The sequence below is a fragment of the Eutrema salsugineum genome, unplaced genomic scaffold (assembly GCF_000478725.1).
Source record: "Eutrema salsugineum unplaced genomic scaffold, Eutsalg1_0 scaffold_6, whole genome shotgun sequence".
NCBI lineage: Eukaryota > Viridiplantae > Streptophyta > Magnoliopsida > Brassicales > Brassicaceae > Eutrema > Eutrema salsugineum.
This window is the reverse complement of record NW_006256547.1, coordinates 1,057,396-1,082,703: the sequence shown is the minus strand read 5'-3', so window position 1 is coordinate 1,082,703 and position 25,308 is coordinate 1,057,396. Positions and strand designations below refer to the sequence as shown.

At 39.3% G+C, this 25,308-nt stretch overlaps 8 protein-coding genes across 9 annotated transcripts; 3 read left to right on the top strand and 5 right to left on the bottom strand.

Moving 5' to 3' along the window:
• Positions 1-1,262: 1,262 nt before the first annotated feature.
• LOC18012318 (protein HEAT INTOLERANT 4) lies at positions 1,263-4,744 on the top strand. The gene is made up of 15 exons (XM_006394035.2): positions 1,263-1,342; positions 1,445-2,051; positions 2,463-2,501; positions 2,606-2,659; positions 2,767-2,830; positions 2,943-3,001; positions 3,146-3,270; positions 3,364-3,423; positions 3,684-3,742; positions 3,887-3,963; positions 4,064-4,102; positions 4,171-4,233; positions 4,330-4,377; positions 4,463-4,594; positions 4,697-4,744. The coding sequence occupies exons 2-15, from the start codon at positions 1,461-1,463 to the stop codon at positions 4,742-4,744; spliced, it is 1,458 nt and encodes a 485-aa protein (XP_006394097.1). The 5' UTR covers positions 1,263-1,342; positions 1,445-1,460.
• LOC18012121 (E3 ubiquitin-protein ligase CIP8) lies at positions 4,386-6,148 on the bottom strand. Its single transcript, XM_006394034.2, has one exon. The coding sequence runs from the start codon at positions 6,022-6,024 to the stop codon at positions 5,011-5,013; it is 1,014 nt and encodes a 337-aa protein (XP_006394096.1). The 5' UTR covers positions 6,025-6,148; the 3' UTR covers positions 4,386-5,010.
• A 214-nt stretch (positions 6,149-6,362) lies between these two features.
• On the bottom strand, positions 6,363-9,021 carry LOC18012120 (protein CPR-5). The gene is made up of 4 exons (XM_006394033.2): positions 8,575-9,021; positions 7,882-7,938; positions 7,739-7,774; positions 6,363-7,665 (listed from the first exon to the last, which is right to left on the bottom strand). The coding sequence occupies exons 1-4, from the start codon at positions 8,956-8,958 to the stop codon at positions 6,430-6,432; spliced, it is 1,713 nt and encodes a 570-aa protein (XP_006394095.1). The 5' UTR covers positions 8,959-9,021; the 3' UTR covers positions 6,363-6,429.
• A 748-nt stretch (positions 9,022-9,769) lies between these two features.
• Positions 9,770-14,465, top strand: LOC18012052 (protein ACTIVITY OF BC1 COMPLEX KINASE 8, chloroplastic). Its single transcript, XM_006394031.2, has 20 exons — positions 9,770-10,387; positions 10,469-10,604; positions 10,693-10,859; positions 10,943-11,063; positions 11,153-11,253; positions 11,346-11,444; positions 11,555-11,665; positions 11,743-11,822; positions 11,922-11,991; positions 12,070-12,143; positions 12,262-12,331; positions 12,418-12,506; positions 12,626-12,837; positions 12,930-12,990; positions 13,061-13,115; positions 13,199-13,297; positions 13,393-13,482; positions 13,709-13,768; positions 13,889-14,017; positions 14,097-14,465. The coding sequence occupies exons 1-19, from the start codon at positions 9,914-9,916 to the stop codon at positions 14,003-14,005; spliced, it is 2,286 nt and encodes a 761-aa protein (XP_006394093.1). The 5' UTR covers positions 9,770-9,913; the 3' UTR covers positions 14,006-14,017; positions 14,097-14,465.
• A 263-nt stretch (positions 14,466-14,728) lies between these two features.
• LOC18012051 (cyclin-dependent kinase C-2) lies at positions 14,729-17,968 on the top strand. Its single transcript, XM_006394029.2, has 12 exons — positions 14,729-14,949; positions 15,320-15,401; positions 15,493-15,583; positions 15,688-15,717; positions 15,832-15,941; positions 16,032-16,104; positions 16,184-16,304; positions 16,409-16,526; positions 16,628-16,767; positions 16,856-16,913; positions 17,009-17,079; positions 17,168-17,968. Exons 1-12 carry the CDS (start codon positions 14,837-14,839, stop codon positions 17,703-17,705), a joined length of 1,545 nt encoding a protein of 514 aa, XP_006394091.1. The 5' UTR covers positions 14,729-14,836; the 3' UTR covers positions 17,706-17,968.
• On the bottom strand, positions 17,946-19,949 carry LOC18011918 (probable mitochondrial adenine nucleotide transporter BTL3). 2 transcript variants are annotated; one of them, XM_006394027.2, is made up of 4 exons: positions 19,301-19,949; positions 18,813-19,116; positions 18,238-18,705; positions 17,946-18,154 (listed from the first exon to the last, which is right to left on the bottom strand). In XM_006394027.2, the coding sequence occupies exons 1-4, from the start codon at positions 19,732-19,734 to the stop codon at positions 18,077-18,079; spliced, it is 1,284 nt and encodes a 427-aa protein (XP_006394089.1). In that variant the 5' UTR covers positions 19,735-19,949; the 3' UTR covers positions 17,946-18,076. The 2 variants fall into 2 exon arrangements, with proteins under 2 accessions (XP_006394089.1, XP_024006928.1); XM_024151160.1 differs by having other exon boundaries at positions 17,957-18,154; positions 18,813-19,133.
• A 245-nt stretch (positions 19,950-20,194) lies between these two features.
• On the bottom strand, positions 20,195-21,761 carry LOC18011920 (ras-related protein RABH1a). Its single transcript, XM_024151696.1, is given in 7 exon segments — positions 20,195-20,338; positions 20,430-20,504; positions 20,686-20,820; positions 20,953-21,034; positions 21,210-21,280; positions 21,644-21,703; positions 21,705-21,761. Coding segments are annotated over 7 exon segments (624 nt in total).
• Positions 21,762-22,297: 536 nt separating this feature from the next.
• Positions 22,298-24,951, bottom strand: LOC18011919 (CMP-sialic acid transporter 5). Its single transcript, XM_006394025.2, has 7 exons — positions 24,712-24,951; positions 24,048-24,096; positions 23,735-23,961; positions 23,164-23,362; positions 22,934-23,077; positions 22,745-22,819; positions 22,298-22,655 (listed from the first exon to the last, which is right to left on the bottom strand). Exons 1-7 carry the CDS (start codon positions 24,828-24,830, stop codon positions 22,491-22,493), a joined length of 978 nt encoding a protein of 325 aa, XP_006394087.1. The 5' UTR covers positions 24,831-24,951; the 3' UTR covers positions 22,298-22,490.
• Between the last annotated feature and the right edge of the window lie 357 nt (positions 24,952-25,308).

Sequence of the window (25,308 nt, the reverse complement as noted above, 5' to 3'; positions counted from 1 at the left end):
CGAGCGCGTAATCGCGCATCACGTCCCTCTCTTTCCTCCTCGTCTCCGACCGGAGACTCGAGATCAGGTCTTGCTGGTGGCGCGTGAGGTCGTCGACGGAGGCCTCGGTGAGTTTGAAGACGAGTGAAGGGTTGAAATCGTCAACCCAGAAAACGTCGAAATCTTTTCCCACGTGGTTAAGAGGCGGAGTCGTCAAGGTCGTGCGGATGAATTCGTCCGTCCAAATTGAATTTTATTTCTTTTTTTTTTAAACTTATTTTGCCTATGAACCCGAGCAGAATTTTTTTTTCAAACCTCCCCTAGATCTGCTTTTAGCTTGTTTAGCAATGATAACTTGACACAACCTTGACGAATCAAGGGACGGTCAACTTCGCATGCATAGGCCTAATCGATTACGGGTAAGCTCATTAGTGTGCCTATGAACCTGAGCCGAACTCTTTCTTCAAATTCCTACTAGACCTGTTCTTAGCTTGTTTAGCAATGATAACTTGACACAATCTTGACGAATCAAGAGACTGTCAACTTCGCATGCATAGGCCTAATCGATTACGGGTAAGCTCATTAGTGTGCCTATGAACCTGAGCCGAACTCTTTCTTCAAATTCCTACTAGACCTGTTCTTAGCTTGTTTAGCAATGATAACTTGACACAATCTTGACGAATCAAGAGACTGTCAACTTCGCATGCATAGGCCTAATCGATTACGGTTAGACCCATTAGTGATCCATAATGGTAAATAATCGGCCCATAAGTAGTGTTTTTGTTTAATTAGACGCAAAATTGGAAAAGATTTAGTTATTATGGGCTGATCCTTAAGCGTCGTCATTTTCATCTATTAGTAGTGTCCTTATATCTCGGGTTTCAAATGTCAAACTAATATCGGTGCGACATAGAACATTTACGTTTATACAACAAAAATACAGGTTGAATGGCTTTAATACTTGATTTACATGCATCCAAATGAAGAAACAAATGTTATTAATTATGATCTACTAATTACTATATCCGTGTTCGTAAATTCACAAACCAATATCATTTGGGCCGTTGGATGTATGACACGTCCGCGATAAACACACGTGGACAAGGTTGTTATCAGATAATTCAAATAATTACGGTTATACCATTCCGTACGAGCCCGCGCTTATTCTTGGGAAAGTTTGCATTTGGGGGAAAGTAGAAAAAAAACAAACCAGCCCTATTTCCTTTTCTGAATCTGACCGCCTTAAAATCACGCCAAAAAGGACGACTCGTAAAAGAGGTACAGTCCAAAACTCTTCGTCTTCTTCTCTGATTTCGAAGTTTCCCGATCCAACTGCCATTAAACCCTAGCTTGCTCTTTCTATGTACACTCTCTCTCTCTCTCTCTCTCTCGAAGATTCTCTCTCATTCGTCTCTTCGCGTTGCTATATTTGTTGTGTCATTTAATTTTTTTTTTGGTGGTTTAGCTACTATACTCTGGAAATGAGGAAGGGAGCGAAGAAAAAGGGAGGTTCCAAAGCAGGTCGCAAAGCTGCTTCTACTTCGTCGGCGGGTAAGAACGATGACGCGATAGTAGAGACTCAGTCCAATCAGGAGGTTGAGGAAGCGCCTAAGGTCGAATCTCCGCCTCTCAAGGAAGCCGGGAACGAAGAAGAGGCGAACAAAAATCAGGACAAGGAAGAAGAACAAGCGAATCCTGATTCCTCGACGGAACAAGAGAAAGATCCAAACGCGAGCCAAAATGACGAAGCGCCTAAGGTCGAATCTCCGCTTGCTGAGGAAGCTGGGAACGAAGAAGAGGCGAACGAAAATCAAGAGAAGGAAGAAGAACTAGCGAAACCTGATTCCTCGACGCAACAGGAGAAAGATCCAAACGCGAGCCAAAATGACGAGGCGAAAGGTGCATCTTCTTCGCAAAATGAGAAGCCGCTTCGTCGTGGTAAGCGTAAGAGATCCACAAAGAATGAAACCGAGAAGAAAGGGGAAACCAATCCGCCTCCGAGAGCTAAGCGAGCCAGAGCGACCAAGCCGCAAGAACCTGAGCCTGAGTACTTCAAGGAGAAGCGTAGTCTGGTATGCTGTTTTTACTCATCTTCTGGCTAGATTTCCCGCTCGTCAAGGAAATACGTCTATGGTTTGATACTGGATCTATGCATTTTTAGGGATTGTGTTCTATGTTGACGCTAGTATGATATCTAAATCGCAATGAGATACGCTTGTATATCTTTCTTTTCGTTGGTGACGTTTTGTGTAGTTGAGAGATCTAGGTTGCAAGTATAGTCAGTATTATAAGTTAATGGTGTTGTATCTGTTTTCTTTTCGGGAATATTGTGGCATGTTGTTATTTTGCAGATACGTTTTAGCTTGCTTGTTTGCAGATTCTCTCATTTTGAGTTTATGGACGACCAGTTTCGTATGTTTTGTTTAGTGTTTTCCACATTTCTGTTGCCTTTGTAAGCAAATGGTTTTCATGTGTTTATTCAGGAGGATTTGTGGAAGGCTGCATTCCCAGTGGGAACTGAGGTATTAACTTTCAAGAATTTGGCTTCAACACTGGCTTTTGGTATATTCTCTACAAAACTAATCTTTTGTTTTTGTGGATTATTTTTTGTAAATTGTCAAAACAGTGGGCTCAACTGGATAAGCTTTATGAATCCAAATGGGATTTCACAAATCTTGAAGTAAGTTCCATCACCGATCTTCAAGAATATATCGCTCATTGAGTGTTCCAAAAGTATTTCTTAGTGTGACAAAACTCACAAGCAGTTTTCCTTGCTTTGTATGGCAGAAAGCTCTGGAGGAAAGTGGAAATCTCTATGGGAAGAAAGTCTATGTTTTTGGCTCTACAGAGTGTAAGATTTTTCTTTTTCCTTCTTACAATACTTGTACTGCCTTGTTTCTGTATATTATTAGATTTAGCTGACATTTCTTCCCCTTTTGATTTCCTCTATCTTGTCATTGCAGCTCATTTAGTCCCTTACAAAAATGAAAACAAGACTGTCCTTGTTCCTGCAGTCATTTGCGTACGCTTTTGTTTCCTATTTTCAATAATATCACTGATTCTTGAAATAGAAGCTTAGCATTTTCATTTGTTGGATTAAGTTCCTTGAAAAGATCATATTGTTTATCTATACCTGATGGTCAACTTTTTCCTTATCTATTCACAGATTGAATCATCAATTCCCCCTTCTGATAAGATAGGGATTACATCGGGTGAAAGCGAGGTGGAGAAAATAATTCCCATGAAAGATATGAAAATGGCCTGGGTTCCTTACGTCCCGCTTGAAAAAAGGTCCCTAGACACAGATAATAAGTTTTTGTGCCATTCTTACCTTTAACGTTTATTGGGAAGCTGCTAATAAACTCTGCTTTTGTTCTTCTACAGGGATAGAGAAGTGGATAGGATGAACTTCCAAATTTTTATCTTGGGTTGTACGCAGAGAAGGTAAATAACATGTGGTGTTGTTTTCTCTCAGTGTCTAGCTAGTAGCTACCATAAAAATCAGAAGACTTTATTTGCTCATTTGCTTTGTAGAGGAAAGGATTTTGAGTTATGTTGCATATGCTTTTGAAAGCATGGCTACACACAGCTTTATATGAAAGTGTGATGCATCGATTTGCATTCTTCACATTTGTCCATTCACATTCAGCAACTTAGGAATGCAGATTCTATGTATTCAGTTTAGGTTTGTATAACTTTTGCAGGTCTGCTCTCAAACATTTGAAGGAAGATCGTGTTAAAAATTTCAAGCGTTGCCTTCCTTGTGAGCTTCATAATTTCCTGCTTTCAAGTCTAGCTACATTTCGATGCATATGATATCTTCAGTAACATGTCTTCATGTGCTTGAAATGTTTTGTTATCTACACCCTTGTTATATGGGTTTTTTACTCTTGTTATTTGTTTGCAGATATCTACAACCCATTTAAGGAAGATGAATCTGAGCAGAGCACTGTAGTTCAAATAACGTTCCCTTCTGAACCACCGGTAAGCTATATGTAATTTGTGTTACGAGTGTCAATTGTTTCGAAGATACAATCTGTATTTTTAATTTGAATCAAACTCAATTTTCTTCTGCATTGTGCAGGTTGAACTTGAATATGACTGGGAAAAAAAGAACCTTGAGGTACAGTACCTGGCTTCACCAATTAGAGGTTAAATACTTGAATTACTTCTAATCTTGGTCAATTTCAGGATTTCACCAATGATCTCATCGTGGACGAGGCATTACCCCTGGACAAAAAGGATGAGTTCACGGTAGGGAAAGCAAGAGTTGGGATGATTAATTCAAGAAAGCATTTGGTTAAGGGTTTTCCCTGTTTCACGCACCCTTAATTATGTTTCCTTCTTCAGGAGTTTGTCAAAGAGCAATGTGACAATGCAAAGAAGACTAACGAAGAGGTATGATGTTTTCATATGGATACTAGTCACGCAACTGTAAAATAAATAATGCAAAAACGCATATATATAATTCTACAATTGGCAGGCGAAACAAGCTCGAGAGAAAGCAATGGAAGGAATGAGCGAAGAAACAAAGGAAGCCTACAAAGAGATGAAGTTGTACAAGTTTTATCCACTGTCTACACCAGACACACCCGACCTATCAGGAATCGAGAAGGTACAAACCCATACAAACAGTCTCTTGCCTTTCTCCTATTTGCTTTCCCATTTCGTTTCCTACAAAAGCTCTGAATCTGATATCTTTGTTGGCGTTGTGCAGTCCTCGTTTATAAACAAGTACTTCGGAAAGGCTCACGAAGTCGCATGATCGCTTCTTAAAGTCCCAGGAAAGATAAAAACGTTTTTCTTTTCGGCAAACTTTTTAAACAAACCACTGAAGAAAATCAGAGAAACCACTTGGGGGATGTAGACCAAGAAATACAACAACATACTTTGGATACAATGTTTTTTTTGTTTTGGAGCAGGAGTCTTTTGGTTTCTCTGTGTTGAGACTAGCAATGTTTTTTTTTGTTTTCACCTAAAGAGAAAAAGTAAGAACCAAAAGGGATAAATAGAGAGACCTTGTCCACACTACTAGAGACGAGAAGCGGAAGAAGAGGCAGCAGAATCGGGCAAGGTAGTAGTATCAGTTCGTTTCTTCCTCTCTTCCTCATACTCAGCATCATCAGTCTGAAGCTGGAATCTACAAACAGGACAAGAGTTCCTTGTTCCCAACCATGGCACAATACAGTTCCCGTGGTAACGATGTCCACAGGGAAGCTTCTTCACGATCTCACCCATCACCATTGCATCTTTACACACAGCACAAACAACAATCGTCGCCGTCTCTCCCTCTCCCTCTCCCTCCACCTCAGAAGAACCAACCTCGAAAGTCTCCAACGCCTCAATCGCCGATTTTGCAGCCGGTGGTGCTCCTCTCCTTCCTCCACCGCCAGTACCGTCTCCTTCCGCTAAATTCTGAAGCAAAGCTTCGTACCCTGCTGCATCGTCGATGTAATCACCCGGATTTCCTGTGTATCGGTCCGATTCCATATGGAACTCGATGGAATTGTCTTCGATTCCCATCAGAATCTCAGCCCAGTCGAGAATTCGGTTTCGTCCGGTTCTTGATCGTGTTGGTGAGAGAGAGAATATCCCCCCGCGATTTCTCTGCCTCAGATCTTCTTCCTCATCTTCCTCGTCGTAGACGGTTAAATTCTCTTCCCTCTCCTCGTCATCATCTTCATCTTCATCATCGTCGTCTTCGTCTTCGATTTCTTCGTTTCCACTATTGAGCTCCAATCGGAAGAAATCGTCATCGTAAGACAATACATCAAGTTGAGGTGGTGGCCGCTGCGAAGGCGCGTGGGCTAACAAGCGGAGCATCTGGAGGAAATGCGAGCCAATACTTGAGTCTTCGACAGTCAGATCTGGGGAAAGTGGCGCCGCCGAAGAAGAATAAGCGGCGGGAATCGGCTGGATTGACTCCACGAAACCTTTGTTACATTCGCAGCATACGGCCAAGTCGTCTTGGGTTTCAACGGCGACGCGCTTGTTGCAGTGGTAGCACCAGTGCGACGCTGCATCATCCGACGGAGACTCCGACATCGTTCTTCCGTCGGGCTTTCGGGTCCGGATTCGGATCCGATAAGCCGATCAGTGGATAGAGAGAAAACCGAAACAGAAAGAAAAAGGTCTACGAATAATCTAACTCAAAGACATATCGTATCGCACTCATTACCCCCCCACCGCCCACCCACAATATTATAATAATAATAATCCTTTTTAGTATACAGTATCTCATTTGTTATGTACTTACCAATTCAGTCAAACTGTTCAATCCACTTAAACTTGTTTCGAGATCAAAACTGAGTTGTTACATGTTAAAAATGGGACCAACTTCTTTTTATAGCCAATAACTGAATTTGAACATTCTAATATAATTCATGATGAAATGTTTTTATATATCAAAAATCCAAATCGTTACAATAATATTACAAAAAGGGAATCGACTCAAACATCAGAGGCTGACACACCAAGATACTTATACATGAAATGGTCTCTCCACTCACCAACTGTCGCAAATGGTAAAAGACCGTTGATCACTGGAAGTAGCAACAGAATCACCACCAATACGACACGTCTTGCCCAATACGGAAACTTAGTGTTACAACGGCCCGTATTGGTCCCTTGAGTCAGAGTCATTGGACCATAAATAAAACGATACAAAGCCAAAGTGAAGACATTTGCAACGAACTGCAAAAGGCAAAACATTTCCCAAAGAAACAGCCATAGTTTACCGTTGCCCCCCAATGTGTCCACGCACAACTTACCAGGTAAACCGCAAACAATCCCAAGGAAAAGAACGATGAAAGTTACCGGCATTGTCTGCTTTGCACCTGACGACCGTTGGATTATGAAGTATGTGAAGACGAAGATCATCACGGCGCCGAAAAATATCTGAACCCAAACTCGAGCCCGGCAAATGAAGATGTTCAGATCTGTGTTAAACGATGAAACTTGTTTCGGAACCCACCAAGAAGAGCTTTTCTCTTCGGATGGGTTGCATAATGAGGTTGCTTCCATGATTCTCTGCTGTGAGAAGACCCAAGTGCCGTATAACATAGAAGACAACATGATGAAGACACTCAGACCGAGCCAGTCCATGATTCTTGTCACCATCTCTGCTTTTCTTGTATCTTCTAACTCGGTTTTGAATTTCTCGGCTCTAAATGCAGCTTTCGAGACACCCATCTCTAGTTTCGATTTCCCTAGATTGTTTGATTCGTATCTCAGTGCTAGCTCCGTCTCTTTCAGCTTTACTTTCCTCATTCTAAGACCAATCTCCATTTTCTTTAGGTCCATCTCCATGCTCTTTAGGTCGTGTCCTCGTGCTTGCTCTTCTAAAGACCACCTTTCGATTGTGGCCAATGGCATCGCTGAGCTTCTCGAGACACCAGAGAGTTGCCGAGTCTCTCCGTGCAGGACAATCTCATTCATCGAAGAGATTGTTCTTGCACTGCCTTGAATCGCTTCATCAGCAGACATAGCAGATAAAGTCTCCTTTGCAGATAGCTCGCTGTCCGAGCATCCGTCTATTGTACAACGGTCTAAGTTATAACTCTCAACATTATTCTTGTCTAACTGATGCGGATATGCAGATTCATTGATCAATTTTAGGATCCTTAGAGTACTGTTAAATGATTTCTCAAAGTTTGACGCAAAGGAACCCAGCTTATTACCATACACCTGTAAATCACATAATTATAATCAAAGAAAGACTAAACAGAATGCGGAAAAAATCAAGGGACTTTTGGCTTACATTGGCTAGAGATTCTTTGACAGCGGAAGCAGAAATCTGTATAGCATAACCATTGAAATTTGTGTTATTATTACCAAAAGGAAAATCTTGAGAGATCAAACAAAAACCGAGAAGAAATCAATAGAAAATCCTGAAGTACTTACCATTGCAAGATCGTCAACATATACATTCTGACCTGCGGCACTCTTTCTCTCAAGAACCTAGAGAACGAGAAAACAAACAAAAAACAGTAAAAAATACAGAGCAATGCAAGTCAATGACTTTGGTCGCTAAGTAGCTAATCAGCAATAAATCAGGTTGAAATTTGGTGGAATCACGATCAGAGCTACAAATTCGTAAAGAAAGGCTCAAGCTTTAAGAAAAGTGAGAGACTAGACAATTCAACTGTGCCAGAGTAAATTCAAGTATTGCTTTATTGATGCTCGCTCACTTATATAGACTCTATTTATTGACTCTGATAAACATTTGAAGAGAAGATACTCTCTTCGATTCAAGTATTGCTAATTCGCTATAGATCCTTAAAGAAGAAATTCAGATTCAATCCTTCGTCTCTGTTTCAGATTTGAAGAAAATATCTTTTCCTCAGTCCAGATTTGAATTAAGGAAACCTAAATTAAAAGACTTCAGGTCAAATACTCGTAGCACTACTTCCCTAAAAGATGCGAGCTTTTACCACAGATAACCTCAATTTCAAGCGAGGTCAACTATAAGAACAAAAGTGAAACTGCCCATAACAGGAAACGATAAACCAAAGGCCAATTTCGTATCAGAAGGACATAAACAGAGCCATGTAGTATAAAGGAGAATAGAGAGAGATAAAAGTTTGGAAATCGAACCAGATTGGCAAAAGCAGCAAATGACATGCCCAGAGGAAGCGCCAAGGCTTCGGCTTGTCGTTCCCCAACGCTTCGTCGAGCCATACCTAACCGAACCGCAGGATTCCGCAATCTATGAACCACGCGCGAAACCCTTCTAGTTGAATTGAGGTTAGAGGTAGAAGACGAAGAACAAGAGGAAGAAGCTTCGTCGTTGTTCATAATCTCTTTCATCTTTCCCTTGAGCTTTCTCTTTTCTATAGTCGATGATTTCATCTTCTTCTTCATCGTCTCGTCATTGTGTTCTCCGCGGAGGTGATCCGATTGATAATTTGCCCTTTTATTCGCCGGATCGGGGATTGGATTTTCGGGTTCCGGCGAAGGAGGGAGGAGAAGGGCGTCCATAGCCTAAAGACAGAACATACGGGGTCAATTTAGAACTTGGAGAAAGTATTTAACTTGAGAGATTTCCGCCGCTTCGTGAGTGAAAAAAGTTTCGAATTTCGCACTTTTCCTTTTTGGGAATCCACTTTTCGAATTTTTATATGGTGTAAGTAATTTTTTTTCCTTTCTCAAACGTGTAAGTAGCTTATTATAGAAAAACGACTAACCCAGTTAGTGGTTATATTGGTTTAGGAAAATATAAAGTTCAATGTATTTTTTTCCCCCCGCAAATTCAATGTATTCTGAGATATTTTTACTGCTAGTTATAGATTTTTTTTTTAAAATATTAATTTTATATATCAATTAAACCAGGTTAAAAGTATTCGGTTATAATTTTGTAACACTGACGTGATCTATCTATTTCTACAAAAAAATTCATAATTTAATTAATATGATTTATTATATAGTTTGTTTGCTTTAAATTATTTCTCCAAAGTTTTCAACTTCGGTTCTTTTCCGGCTGATACGGATTGGTAAATCTGCGTTATTACGGGGTCGATTTGACTCTGACTGAACACTGCTTGATCAACCCGGGTTACAAAAATCGTTAAATTCCAAATAAAATAAAATATTACACAAACAAAGTTCACAATGTGAAAAAGAAAACGCCACTTTGTGGCTGTGATAATACGATGATGTGTACTAAACAACCAATCAAAACACTAGAACATCTGCTTCACTCATCTAATCTGATGCCACGTGTCCTTTTCATATCCACCCCTTTTTATTTATCAATTTTGCCCATTTAAAATTTTCCCATTCCTCTCTGCTGGGTTCCTCCAGAGCCTCTAAACCTCTATGCAAAGTGCCAACAAACAAAGTCTTCTTCTTCAAATCTCTTCTTACCTTCCACGCAAATAATCCATGAAAAAGTTGTAGGCTTTGATTAGAGATCTCTTCCGCGCGACTACAATCAATGGCGACTTCTTCTTCTTCCTCCTCATCGTCGTCTCTCCTCTTACCGAACATCAATTTCCATTCCAGACAATCTACAATCACTCGTTCCATTTCAATCCCCGGAATTTTTCTGCCCAGGAATCGCTTGAGATACAATCACAATCTCCCGCTTCGAATCAGAGCTTCCAAAGACGATAATGTCGCAGTGGAAGATCGAGAAAATGCAGTGATCAGACAAGTTAACGGAAACGGAAGTGTTCGTTTAAACGGTAACGGAGCTGCGAGAAAACCCGTCAACGGAGATTATAACGGAAGTGCCCGTGTAAACGGTAGCGGTAACGGTAGCTTAGTGAAGTATGTGAACGGAAGCGTAACGGTGGAAACGGAGGAAGTCTCAAAGAAGAGAAAAGAGGAAGTGAGGCAAAAGAGAGTAGAAGATATTGGTCAAGAAGATGCTTGGTTTAAAAACACTCAACAAAAACAACAAGTTGAGGTAACCATTAAAGTAGTTTTTTTTATTAATCAAAATCCTTTTTTTTCTTCTTAAATGATAAATTTTGCTAATGTTTTCCAGGTTTCTGTTGCACCTGGTGGTCGATGGAGTAGATTCAAGACTTATTCTACGATACAGAGGACATTGGAGATTTGGGGATTTGTTTTGACGTTTATTTTCAGGACATGGTTAAGCAATCAGAAATTTTCATACAAAGGTTGTTATCATTTTTGCTTATATATCATTAGCATTTGTTTATGTTAAACAACATTAATTCTCAAGTATTGCCTACAATTGTGTATTAGGGGGAATGACTGAGGAGAAAAAGGTTTTAAGAAGGAAGATTTTGGCTAAGTGGTTGAAGGAAAACATATTGAGACTAGGTCCTACTTTTATTAAAATTGGGCAACAGTTTTCTACCAGAGTGGATATTCTTCCTCAAGAGTATGTCGATCAATTGTCAGAACTTCAGGTTTGATTTCTTCTTAATCCATCTCCATTTGAATGGCTCCTCTTCTGTGTTGCATTGTTTAAGTTTTTATCTCATGTTTGCAGGATCAAGTTCCTCCTTTCTCTTCTGCTACAGCTCTATCGATTGTTGAAGAGGAGCTTGGAGGATCTGTTGATGATATATTCGACCGTTTTGATTATGAACCTATTGCTGCAGCTAGTCTTGGTAATGTCTTTGTGGTAATCTTCTTATAATCATATTGCAAGAAATTGATGATAATAGTCATAACTGTTTCGTGTCGTCAATGTGCACAGGCCAAGTTCACCGTGCAAGATTAAAGGGTCAAGAAATTGTCATTAAAGTACAGAGACCTGGTCTCAAGGATCTCTTCGATATCGATCTTAAAAACTTGAGGGTTAGTGTCTAACCACACTCGATATTGCAAGCGTGGCCTTGTCTCGTGATTTTCTTCTGCTAAATTATTGGCATTGTTATGCTTTTATGTAGGTGATCGCTGAGTATCTCCAGAAGGTGGATCCAAAATCAGATGGTGCGAAGAGAGATTGGGTTGCAATCTATGATGAATGTGCCAGTGTATTGTACCAGGTACTGCGTTGCATTTTTTTTGCTGCATGGAAGCTCAGTTGAATCTTCTTTTATTTTCCTCTATTAAAGTAATCTCTAACAAGTTATAACAATCTGCTATATATTTTCAGGAAATTGATTACACAAAGGAAGCAGCTAACTCGGAACTATTTGCTAATAACTTCAAAAACTTAGAGTATGTAAAAGTTCCATCCATCTACTGGGAATACACCACACCTCAGGTATCCATGATTCATCAGTCCATCGTATACAAAGCCTTAAGCTCAAATACAATAGTCAAACATTATGTTCTTTGCAGGTCCTGACAATGGAGTATGTCCCTGGGATTAAGATTAACAAGATCCAAGCCTTAGATCAGTTAGGTGTTGATCGAAAAAGGTTTGTATTTTCTTACATCTTGTTCACGAGACTTAAATATTATCTTTGAACCCAAAATAGCTTTTTTGTTGTTGATTTATATAATTTGGTACAATGCAGGCTAGGGAGATATGCTGTTGAATCTTACCTGGAGCAGATCTTGTCTCATGGATTCTTCCATGCCGACCCCGTAAGTCTCTTCTTTCACTGTCTTTTCCCTTAGTGTCAAAAAGACAACACTCTAATTTGCTTGTGTATCTTTCTGCAGCACCCTGGGAATATTGCGGTTGATGATGTCAATGGCGGACGGCTAATCTTTTACGACTTTGGAATGATGGGAAGGTACTTCATTTTTATGCTATGACAAGCGCAAAACCGGCTCAGTGATAAATATGATCTCCACAGTTATAATTATTTGGACTAATGATTCTATCCAATCGTTTTTCATTGTTTGTTGCAGTATCAGCCCAAATATTAGAGAAGGTTTATTGGAGGCATTTTACGGCGTCTACGAAAAGGACCCAGATAAGGTATAATACTTTCTACCGTGTTCTCACTTTCAATCTTCTACATCTATGCTGCTTTGTAGGACCTGAGGTCATACATCTTGTGGCAGGTCATTCAAGCTATGGTTCAAATGGGTGTGCTTGTACCAACTGGAGATTTGACGTCAGTCAGAAGAACAGCACTGTTTTTTCTCAACAGGTAATTTAGTCTATCTAGCCTACTATTGTATCTTTGTTTCTTATGTGTGGGAGTGGTGTCGTATAATAGATGTCAGTAGTATCCTCTGATACGATACCTATTTGCTGATTGTGTTACAGTTTCGAAGAGCGTCTTGCTGCACAAAGAAAGGAGAAAGAAGAAATAGCAGCAGCAGAAGAGCTTGGGTTTAAGAAGCCACTGAGCAAGGAGGAAAAGCAAGAGAAAAAGAAGCAACGTTTGGCTGCCATCGGAGAAGACTTATTAGCCATTGCAGCTGATCAACCTTTCCGGTTCCCAGCCACATTCACATTTGTTGTTAGAGCCTTTTCAGGTTTGTAATGTCATTTGAACTCGTTTTTTGACCATTCTTTTTATTTTCATTTTGTGTTCAAACTCAAGTTAATGGTAACTATCTCTCTGCAGTATTGGATGGCATCGGCAAAGGTCTTGACCCCCGTTTTGATATAACGGAGATTGCAAAACCGTGAGTCTTCTCACACTATGTTATATCTTCTTGTTAATCAGAAGAGTATTCTAAGTACTTTTGTCTCCAGATATGCTTTGGAATTGCTACGGTTCCGGGAAGCTGGTGTAGAAGTTGTAGTGAAGGTAATAGCAAGGCTTATCTTTATTCCATGTATGTTCTTATCACATACCTTTACATATATATTCGACCAAATGAACTACTGTAGGACCTGAGAAAGAGATGGGACAGGCAATCACAAGCATTCTACAATCTATTTAGACAAGCTGATAGAGTTGAAAAGCTAGCTGTCATCATCCAACGACTTGTAAGACACTAAAAGATCCATTTACCACCAACTCCCAAGCTACATGATTTTTTTTTTCACGTTCTAATGAGTTTTTCTATACTTTTTTCCCGCAGGAGCAAGGTGATTTGAAGCTTAGAGTCCGAGCTTTAGAGTCTGAGAGGGCGTTTCAACGCGTAGCAGCTGTTCAAAAAACAGTAGGAAGTGTAAGTAAAACTTTCCCTTTTTCTGTCTTTTTTTATTACATCTTTTACATCACAATCTTCATCGGTTCATTCTTTTAAAAGAAATAGTGGAAAGTGAATCATACGTGAAAAAAATCAAAAACAAAAATCTTTGTTTGAAAGTTGGAAAAGGATATAATTTGTTCTGTTTATGTGCTAAAGTTGGTTTCTTTTCCTCTTTTCGTTAACCCAATGTGTCTCCCAACAGGCTGTTGCTGCAGGAAGTTTAGTCAATCTTGCAACGATTTTGTATCTGAATTCTTTAAAAGTAAGTTGTTACTAATCAACCTTAACCTCTTTTTTTTTTTTTTTTTTTTTTTCCCCCTTGACCGGTAACTTCGTTGTCTGCTCAAATTCAAGAACGTTATTGTTTCTGTTATTTTCTCAGACACCAGCTACTATAGCATATACGGTGTGTGCTTTCTTCAGCCTCCAAGTTCTAATCGGAGTTATAAAGGTCAAGAAATTCGATCAACGAGAAAAACTAATCACTGGAACAGCTTAATAAACTTGCTTGGTATGTCATGATCTCTCCAGCTCTTAGGTTACACGATTAGACTCAAATTCTCAACTTTTTTCCGTTTTAATCTGTACAGATGTATGTAGTAAAGCTACTCCAGTCTCCATAAACGCTTTTGTGCTTAGAAGCAAAACAAATTCTCCCATAAAGATTTTCACAGGAGTGGTAACCATTTTCTTAGGTCTACAAAAGAAAAGACATCTTATTGAGAGGCAAGAGATGATAAACTCGTCAACGGCCAGACTCTCTCTTCTGAAAGTTTGATTTTTTTTTTTTTTTGGGTATTGGATCATAAGAAATGGAGAGGAGACTCTATAATTTTTATCAACAGAGTGGTTGTGTTAAGCCACATGTTAATGTGTATAGAGACGTAGAAATTAGGAAAATCTTTCGTAAAAATTTACTACTTGTTCCTTCAGTAATATGTAGCTCTCTATTTCAGTCATATTTTGTTTCTCTCAAGTAAAACGAAACTAAACTAAAGCGAACCATAAACCAGATTATTCAACCCGAGTAAAAAGTTCAATAAAAAGTAGGGTCGAAAAACGAAACTAAACCGAACCATAAACCAGATTATTCAACCCGAGTAATGATTTTTACCGGTTTGTGTTTGGTTCACTGCAAGAACCGGTTTGTGTTTGGTTCACTGCAATAACCGGTTTGTAACCAACCCGGATAAAAAAGCTTAGGTTTTTCCGCGAAGCCGACACCGAAAGGGCTAAAACCTTAGGAAAAGCCGGAGAGAGGGCCAAATGCGAAGCTAAATTATCTGAGAAATTCGTCGGAAAATCGTGAATTTCTGTAGGGGAAAGAAGGATGGCGGCTGCGGCTTTTGGGCAGTTGAATCTCGAGGAGCCTCCACCGATTTGGGGATCTCGTAGTGTCGATTGCTTCGAGAAGCTAGAACAGATTGGCGAAGGAACTTACGGGTATTCTTCTTCTTCTACTTCTCAATTGCTGTCTCTTTTCTCTGGTTTTTCTTCTTTGATTTGGTTTTTGGAGTCTTCGTGCGCCGTGACTTATATTGGTGTTTGAATCGATTTTGATTGTAAAATTCGATTAGTATACTGTTTTGTTGGTTGAGTGAATTGGGATTCTTAGATTTACCAAGACTTGGCTCTCAGAACTTGTAGAGATCTGATTTGCATTATCGTATGCTTGATATGGTATAAAAATGTATCTTTCAAGCTAGCTCTGTCTATATATCTTTTCCTTGTTCTTCTGATTACAAATAAAGTGAAATTTTTTTCTGAAAAGATAGTAGCTTTTAGATTCATATGTATGGCTTTGATTTTTCAGTCAAGTTTACATGGCTAAAGAAATCAAAACTGGTGAAATCGTGGCACTGAAAAAGATCCGTATGGACAATGAAAGAGAAGGGGTAAGCTGCATTTGACTACTAGCTTAGAAAAGTTGCAAACTTTGAGAATCCAACATGACTTATAAATCCCTTTATCCTTGTTTGCTTCAAGTTTCCGATAACAGCAATCCGGGAGATAAAAATTCTGAAGAAACTTCATCATGAAAATGTCATCCATTTGAAAGAGATTGTGACTTCCCCAGGTAATAAGCAACACCTTTCTCATCCTGGAATTACTTTAGAAGTTCCGTTTAAGAGGCTTGAAGTTTGATATTTAGAGTTATGTGGCTTTTTTTGTCTTTCAAAGGTCGAGATAGGGACGATCAAGGAAAGCCAGGTTAGTAAACCTGATTCAACATCTAATATTTCTGGAGACCTTAGATACGACTAGGATGGATCTATTAAAATTCTTTACTCTTGCCTAAAGCTTGTGACTTTGCTCCAATTTTAGATAATAACAAATACAAGGGTGGAATCTACATGGTCTTTGAATACATGGATCATGACTTGACTGGACTTGCTGATCGTCCTGGACTGAGATTTACTGTTCCTCAGATCAAGGTATTGCATGGCTAGATACCTTGCTGTAGTAGCCTTTGCAAAATCCTAATTGTTCCGACTTTGTCTGACATTTCAACATATGTAAAAAAGTGTTACATGAAGCAACTCCTCACCGGGCTTCACTATTGCCACGTGAATCAAGTGCTTCATCGTGATATAAAAGGTGACTATCCAAACATACATAGTTGACTGTTTTGTTCTCTCGCCTTTATATCCTATTAACGTAGAATATCTTGGTGCAGGTTCAAATCTCCTTATTGACAACGAGGGAAATTTAAAGCTTGCGGATTTTGGGCTTGCACGATCATTTTCTCATGATCATACTGGAAACCTTACTAACCGTGTCATCACATTGTGGTATAGGTATGTACACCTACAAACTTTGAAGTCAAATTTCTAAAAGACAGAATAAGTCTTGCTTACTCCTGAATCGTCGTCTCTGCTTAACGTATTGGTTATTGCGGTAGGCCCCCTGAATTGCTACTTGGTGCCACCAAATATGGACCAGCCATTGACATGTGGTCAGTTGGTTGTATATTTGCTGAACTTCTGAATGGTAAACCAATCTTGCCTGGGAAAACTGAGGTCAGGGTTTCATCTTTCGAATATTTCTGGTATGCGTTAGTGCAGTAAACTTTGATGTTGTTTCCACTGACTGCATTTTTCTCAAATATTTGTTTCTCCAGAATGAACAATTGAATAAAATTTATGAACTTTGTGGATCACCTGATGAAAACAACTGGCCTGGGGTTTCGAAGATGCCTTGGTATAACCAAATGAAATCATCTCGTCCCTTGAAGCGACGAGTAAGGGAGATCTACCGACAGTAAGTATTAACCATTTTGTAGTTGCAAGACTTTACTTTGATATCCAGAAGAGCTATCATATTGGATTTTTTTTCTTTTCTACTATAGCTTTGATCGCCATGCCCTTGAACTACTGGAAAAAATGTTGGTGCTTGACCCGTCTCAGGTACCAAACTATGCTGATATATTAGCAATTGCAGAAATGAAGAGCCTTTGTTCTTGATATTCAAGTCCTTCTATTTTCCATTTTTGTTGGTGCAGAGAATATCCGCAAAGGATGCTCTTGATGCAGAGTACTTTTGGACTGATCCGTTGCCGTGTGATCCAAAGAGGTAAACGAATTCTCTAAGTTTCTAGTTATTGTTTATGAAAACTCATTTGGTTCATATAACCAGACAATGTTTCATGTCTCTCAAACAGTCTACCCACATATGAATCATCACATGAGTTCCAGACAAAGAAAAAACGGCAACAAATGCGTCATAATGAGGAAGCTGCTAAAAAACAGAAACTGCAGCATCCACAGCAGCAACACTCTCGTTTGCCTCCACAGCAACACGGTGTTGGTCAGTCTCATGCCGCTCCACATTGGCCTGCCGGACCAAACCACCCTATTAACGCACCACCACCACAACTACCCGCTGGTGGACCTAGCGGCCACCACTACTATCAAAAGCCCCGTGGTGGTGCACCTGGTCCAAACCGGTACCCTCCCAGCGGAAACCAGACCGGTGGTTATAATAATCAGAGCCGAGGAGGTTACAGCAGCGGATCATATCCTCCACAAGGTCGAGGTGCACCATATGGCGGCGGTCCTAGAGGACCTGGCGGGGGCTATGGTGTTGGACCGCCTAACTACTCACAAGGCGGTGGTCAGTACGGTGGCTCTGGTGGCTCTGGAAGAGGTCAGAACCCAATGGGTGGTGCTAGAAACCAACAATATGGATGGCAACAGTAAAGAGAGCTCAAAGACACTCGTATGGTGTGTTCTTCGCTTCTTGTCTCAAAGGCAAATGTGATTCTAGTAATGAAGACTTACCTTCGAGAAACAGAATTTATTTTCATTGGTTATCCCTGTCTTGACGGCATTTTCCCAAACATTCTGTGATGTTGGTGAAATGGACAGTGAATATGTATGTTTTGATTAAAATATTTTGACACGATCAATCTTTATATGTAAGAACACAGTAAGAAAATTGGAATCTCCAAATCTTATTATTATTCTTGCACTCAGCTGTTTCACAAACTATATCGTTTTGTCAAAGGCGGAGAAAAGCTTGAGAGTAAAAACCCCCCAAAAAAGGAAAAAAAAATTCTCTCCTCAGAAGACTATTGCGCTGATTCTACCTTCATGACAACTTTCATGAACTCGTACACAAAGTAACTAATAGCAGCCGAAGGCAAAACCTGCAATTATCAGAGAATTAACAAAGCTGTAAGAAAGTTCTCAAGAGATTAGTTTATGACTAAGACGGTTGATGAAATCAAACCTGCAATAAGCTGGGAATCAAGCCAGCATATAGAGCAGGAACACCTCCGTGTTCAATTATCTTGACACAAGTAGCCACTGTGCTTAACTTTTTCGCATGTGACTGCATCTGTAAATGCCTTCTCACAACTTCAAACGGATAAGTTGCTGCTTCTGAGCAAGCCCCTGCGATTGCTCCATATAACAAAGTCCTCATGGGGCCAAGCTCGAGTTTATCAAAAGCATTTAGCTCTTCACCTTCTTGTTTCATGTGTTGAAGCCGTTCCTTACCTTCCGGTGTATGAAGGTAAGTTGATTTTAAAATGTCATAGACACCGTAGAACACAGCTCCCGCTGGAGCCATACTAACAAGTGAAGGTACAAGACCTTTGTATAACGAAAAGAAACCTTCGGTTTGAATCATGTGACGGAATGCACCAACTACACCACCTAATGCCTCTCCACCAGGTGCCACCATAACCGTTCTTACCTGCGATTCGATTCCAAAGTAACAAAGTTTATGAAACAACTTCAATAGAAAAGCACAGTTCAAGAAATGTGAAAGCTCAAGGAAGAAGTTGTTGTGAATCTACTTACAGTGTCAAGCGGTAGACAAAGCAAGCTAGCTGTTACTCCGGCAGCTGCACCAGCGAGAAACCTCTCAAAATTAGTTGTTTCTTCGTTTCCGGACAACTTCAGAAGCTGGCCTCTATATGTATCATATGCATAGAAGTTGATGGACTTAAAAGGAGCTGTTCGAAGGATATTAACCAAATTCCCTTTCCAAAATCCTCTAATCCCTTCAGTTGTTGCAATCCTCTGAATGAGTCCAAGAAGATTCCGTTGCTCTCCACGGACTATGTATTCTAGCTTCATCCGCTCAAGAGGTGCAATGCAAGTTCTGCTCAAACCAAAATCCTAAAACCCAATGAGCCACCAAACTTCAACAACCAAGTCAATGCAAAATCTCATACAAGGATATCACTAAGTAGTGACCACAACACGTCAAAGTCAACAGCTTTAGACTAACTAGTGAACCTCATGAGTTTCATAGAGGAAAAAAAAAGCAAAGAAAAAGGAGAGACCTTGAAACCATGGCTGCAAAAGCTCCAGCCCATAAATGCTTAGTGGTGTTGAGAGCTCCTGATCCATTTTCCTTGACCCTGATCTCTTCTGCCGCTACTTGATCACCACCGATCAACACCGAATCTTTCACCCGTATAGATCCATAGCTGTTTCGACCATTAAACCCTTCTTCTTCCTCACCATTACTCTCCTTGATGGATAAACTGACTGACAAAAACAGAGGTCCCTTGGTCCCATTTCGTCTCCTAAACTTCAAAATACTCGACTTTTGGAGAAAGCGACACGAATTGATTGAACAATTCTTAGAGGGAACAAAAGAGACAGACGAGGAAGGGAGAGATTCGTCGAGAGACAATCGACCGAGGGTTTGACCATTCTGATCCAATGGTTCTGATCTGACTGCGTCAGCAATCCATCGATCAAGACCACGCATTTCGATTGGAGAAGTCGACAAATTAAGAAAACCGGAAACTTTCAGAAGACCCAAGAACAAAAATCAGATTGAATCAATAGTTGGTGGATCTAAAGGACGAAGAGAGATGGTAATAAGGTTCGAGGAATAATGATGATACTTGTTTATAAAAGTACTTGCTGCTCTTTCTCAGGCTTTTGAGTACTCACTAACATCGTTCTCGCCGGAGAGAATATTAGGTAGGTTTTGGTGAAAGTGTGACTTGGTGCCTTTTCTCTTCTTTTTTCTGGTGACGATGGAATATTATTGACACGTCATAATTCATTGTCTTATGGAATTGGAATTTTTTAATATATATCATAATAATGTAGCAAATTACAGAAATTCTCTCTCAGAAAGCTCATTTCTTGTAACAATAGTTTATCAAAACATATGACTAATTTTCTTGCTCTTCCTAACTCTGTATAATAATGATATATCATCAACAAGAACAATTCCCCTGTTGTTGCTCTGCCTGAGATGAATTGGTTAATGGCTTTAGGTTCACATCCACCAAATCCTCTTGTTTCGTCCAAGTATGTGTCTCAATTCCCTGTAACGCCGATGTAATCTTACAGAACAAAGGCTGCAGTCAAAAACAACAACTAGTCAAGTTTATTTAGAGAACACATCACGAGCTAAGTGTCTCAATTGACGTGTGTATTTTGTTTGTTTACCTTAATGTTGAATCCAACTTTTGCACTAGTCTCTATGAATAAAGCTCCAACCTCACGAGCTTTGTTATCCCCTTCCTCTATTGAAAATTTGAAACTTGCCTGTAGAATCAATCACAGTCACCAGAACAACCTCATTTGAGTTTGGAGCGAGAACGTTTAGTTAAAGAGAACCCAAAAAAATGGAGCTATCCATGGAATCTATCTTTGTTCTCTGGTCTATTAATCTAACTTGAGGATCTATCTACATTGGTCTGACTTTGATTTTTGTTTACCTTCTATGAACAAGATCGGTCTTGTTCCCAACAAGAACAATGATGACATGACTGCCTCTTTCTGCACGAACATCTTCAATCCACTTGGAGGTGTTAATAAACGATTGCTTATCTGCACACTCAGAATTAGAAGAAAGAAAAAGGTGAAATCTTTACACAGCCCTCATTGCGAGAACAATTAAGTGCTGAAGAAAAATGATAAAGCAAGACCGGTTTTGAAATGATAAAAACTTGGTCTTACTTGCTACAACATCATAGACAATTACAGCAACAGAAGAATCTCTGATATAACTAGGTATCAGGCTTTTAAATCTCTCTTGTCCAGCAGTATCCCTGCGCATCAATTACACAATTCACAATGTCGGGGCATACAACGCAGAGCCATTATAGATAACGCAGAGCTAAAACATCGATAAGGGACTTTCCACAACAGATAGCAACAGTATTGTGGCAAGGAAATGCATTTAGAAGAAGAGAAGACAACAAAAATAAAAAAAAATGATTTTACCACAATTGCAGACGAAAAATCCTATCTTCATGCCGCATTGTTTTGGCCAAAAAATCAATTCCTATTGTAGCCTGCAATTTTTTCAACCGGTAAAAATGAAAGATACTACACAGTCATCAGTTCTTCGTATGCAAGAGAATGCTCAAAAAACTAGGAGAAAAAAAAAACCAAAAATCGAAGAAAAGCGTGGACAAAGGAGAGAGACTACTTCTACAAATAATCAAATCTGCACAGCTTCTTAAACTGCAATCGTCAGGAACTCGCATCAAGAATGCACAATTTCTAGACGATCATCACAAAAACGAGACACAAAAAAAAAGTCCTCTAGATAATCCAACAAAAAAATCGATATGTATTGATTAAATTTGAAATCTGTGTTCGATGGAACAGCAAAATAAACAATGTAGTATAGATCGCGATGGAAATGTTCGAACCTGATAAGTGGAGTCGAATTTATCGAACATGAAACAAGTGATGATGCTGGTTTTACCGACAGGCTTGATCGCCGAGGAATACAAGCTTGTAATTGGCTAAATGTGGCATCCTCGCCATTTTTTCTTTTGCCTTTGAATGATTTTTTTTTTTTTTTGTTCTCCGTGAAATTGTTCTTCTTGTCAAATCGAGTTTATATGTGGGTACGACCAAATACCGCCAATTACTCTTTTTCAAACTATATCTTTTTTTTGCCTTATTAAGAAAATGTTCATTATTGAAAGTTAATTAGGAAAAAAGTGTGATACCCGATTCTTGTAATTATCTACATTTTGACAAGTATTTCTAATGAGTCAAAATTCTCTTTTTGTTTTCCTTTTTTTAATATTATGTTGGTTTTGGTAATCGAGTGGAAGTGTGACTTTGTGCCTCTAAGCAATTTTCCTTCGTGGTGTTGCAAGAGAAGTGTTATCAAAGAATGAGTTATCGTTGTCATGTGGTCATATTTTAACGGTGTTAATAGAGAACATGTTTCAACAGTTTGATAATGGGATTTTGTTAACTTGCGTAAACTTTGGGCCGAACTCAGGGACAGTCCATAAGTGTGGGCTTTACACAATCACAATACGTGAGAAACGATTTTCAAAGAACTAAGATGATAAAACTCAAAACTCGGATTTAGATCATTACAGGACTCATTCCACACGTATTAATTATCAATGTACTAGTACAAATTTTTTTGATTAATCCAAGAATCGCTATCATCTAGTTAATAATAAATGGCATTGAGAAGATATTTTCATAGTTGAACCTACCCTGTGATTGTGAATGGAGAAGATAGAAAAGTTATTAGACCTTCTTCTTCTTCTTGTCCAGGTATGGATATTTCTGGTACAGCGAGATACTACTGATCACAAGAGGAAGTGCCACCAGGCAATACGAGGAAGGCGGTTTTCCTTCAAACGCAAACTGAAGTAGCGCGGTCACAAGTAATGCCGATACAATCACAAATCCCTGGAAACAACACAACCAAAACAAAATACAATAAATTTCAGCTTTTGTTGAAGAATCTTTGACAGTGTGTAGGTGGTTTGTTGTTTTACCTTTCTTACGCCACCGGCATGTGATGTAACTAGGCCAACGAGAATTCCACCAAGGGCATTGCTTATTACTGGGACCTGCAAGAACAGTCACAGTGCATACACACATTCAGAAACAATAGTTTTCTATCAACAGAATCAGAAACAACAGTTTACGGAAAAAAGAGATATGAAGTTAGAGATAGTTATTACCAGTGTTAAAGCAGTCCAACCATGAAAGAAACCATATCTCTTTATCGCTTCACCATCTGGAGATTTGAGGGTACTGACTAACAAGCAGAGGCTTCCAACAATAGACATTTCGACTGTCATTAAGTACGATGAATGCTTCTTGACCTGTAAAGGTGAGTCAGTAAGGCTATGAATGAATTGAACTACAGGTTTTTGTTTTCTTGGAATATAGCATTTAAACTCTGGATGACCTGAGAAGCCCATTGACATAGAGAAGAGGCTAAACCGGAGAGTACAGAGGCTGCCAAGACCGGGATAATTCCATAAAACAGCACTTGATCCGGACTAATGCCACTTGAACTCTTGTTAGAGCCTTCACCAACACTTAGGAGGACTGCTGCCATGATCAATAAACACAAAGCTCCTATTTGTTGAACTGATTGCTTCTGCCTACAAGTTGTAATTTGAGATGATGTATTACAACACTTTTTAGAAATAACAATCACCATGTCTGAATATCAACGAGCTACTATCAATTTGCCACAATCTCCTAGAAAAACATTGTCAGGTGTGTTTTTGATATTCTGAAAGGAAAAAAAACCGGAACAGACAAACCCGATCAGATCAAACAGCTGACTTAACTAACAAACCATTCAGAGACTGTCGTAGGGGTGAATTCACAGTGGTAAAACAGCTAAATAAATTTATTCAGGCGATGCACTACAAATCCCTAGCTCATGACAATACGAAGTCCCACAAAAACAAAACTTTGAGCGGTCGATCACACAAACAAGATCCTAAGAACAACAAAAAGAAGAGTACCTTAGTATTATGAATGTAAAGAATGCGGTGAAAAAGATTTTCGTCTGATTCAATATTGAAAAAGTCAAGGAATCAAGACTCCTGTACGAGATCTGCAGCAAACTGTTCTGAAGAGCATAGATGGCTGCAGGAAGTCCTGATGCAGTCAAGGATCCCATCAAAGTCCACTCTTTTGATAATCCCTTCAAGCTACCATCTCTTGCCATGAGAATCAGAGCACATACTACCTGAAAATAAAGGACACTGAATTTTCACAAACAGTATTTCGTAACTGTGAGATTTCGAACTAGAAATCAAAACATCGATCCACTACCTTGACAATCTCGCACGTCAAAACAGATGAAGTTACAATAACCTCCTTCCTGCAAAACATATCCAAACCACGATAGCTATATCAAAAGAAACAAACAAATAAACTAGTGAAGAAGCCAACTAGCATCTAACTATCCATGGAATTTCGCTGCTAATATAGCTACATCCTCGTTATCACATTGAGCAAGCACGTCGAAATCTTTTAAAATCAAGTACTAGTCTACGCAAATATTACATCGTACCCTGAGAAATTAACATACACAACCAAAACACTATGATGAATAGCTAATTCGATAGGAAAAGGCACCACTGTAGCAAACTAGTGAGTTCACATTCACTTAATATGGTGAGAAACGGCTTAGTTTTTGCAGTGATCATCGTCATTTCTAACTGTAACAACGAGAATGAATCATAATCGTCGCATTTAGTTTGATATAACTTCGAATTTTAAGTCTCCTTCACTTTTTTGAACCAAAATTCGAAGATTGAATCAATGAAAGCCTACAAATAGATGCCCAGAAATCGAACTCCATCTCTGCATAAAACGTTTAATTCAAACCGAATCTCGCATTTCCAGATATAAACGCACGAAATTAGCGACCATGAACGCGAAAACCACCAAAATCAGAAATTTAGAGGCATTGGGTTGTCTCTAGACATCGTACCCGATACAGCGTTTGGAGATCAGAGGCTGGGCTCCGTACTGAAGCGTAAGCAATATGGAATAAAACAAAACCATAGGACCCATCCTCGACGGACTCTTTACTCCGTTAGTCGTCGCCATGACTCGCCGGCCACCGTGAATCCAGAAGATCGCCTTCGCTTTGGTCGAGAATTGGGTTTGTGGCTTTGTAGAAACGACAAGTCGAAGAACGCTTTTTCTCTTTTCTTCTACTTTATACGTCTTCTTCTTCTCAACTGAAGAACCGCAGGAACGGCGTCGTATTTGTTCGATAAGCTATGCAACATATCACGGGAATATTACATTGCAAAACTAAATTATCAATCAAACTTTGCCAAAACTAGAAAAAAAATCAACCACTTAATTTTGTCATAAATAGTTAGAAAATCTCCAACTTTTATCAGTCACATTCACATACACTTCTTAAAACACAGTCACATTCATATAAAATTATCATAGTGTAAAGGAAAACACTATGATAATCTTTTTCTTTCTTCTGATATATCAAATTTATAGCTTATAAAACCTTTTTACTATAAATCATTATGTGAGAGCAAAAGCAAATTTATAAAAAGATGAA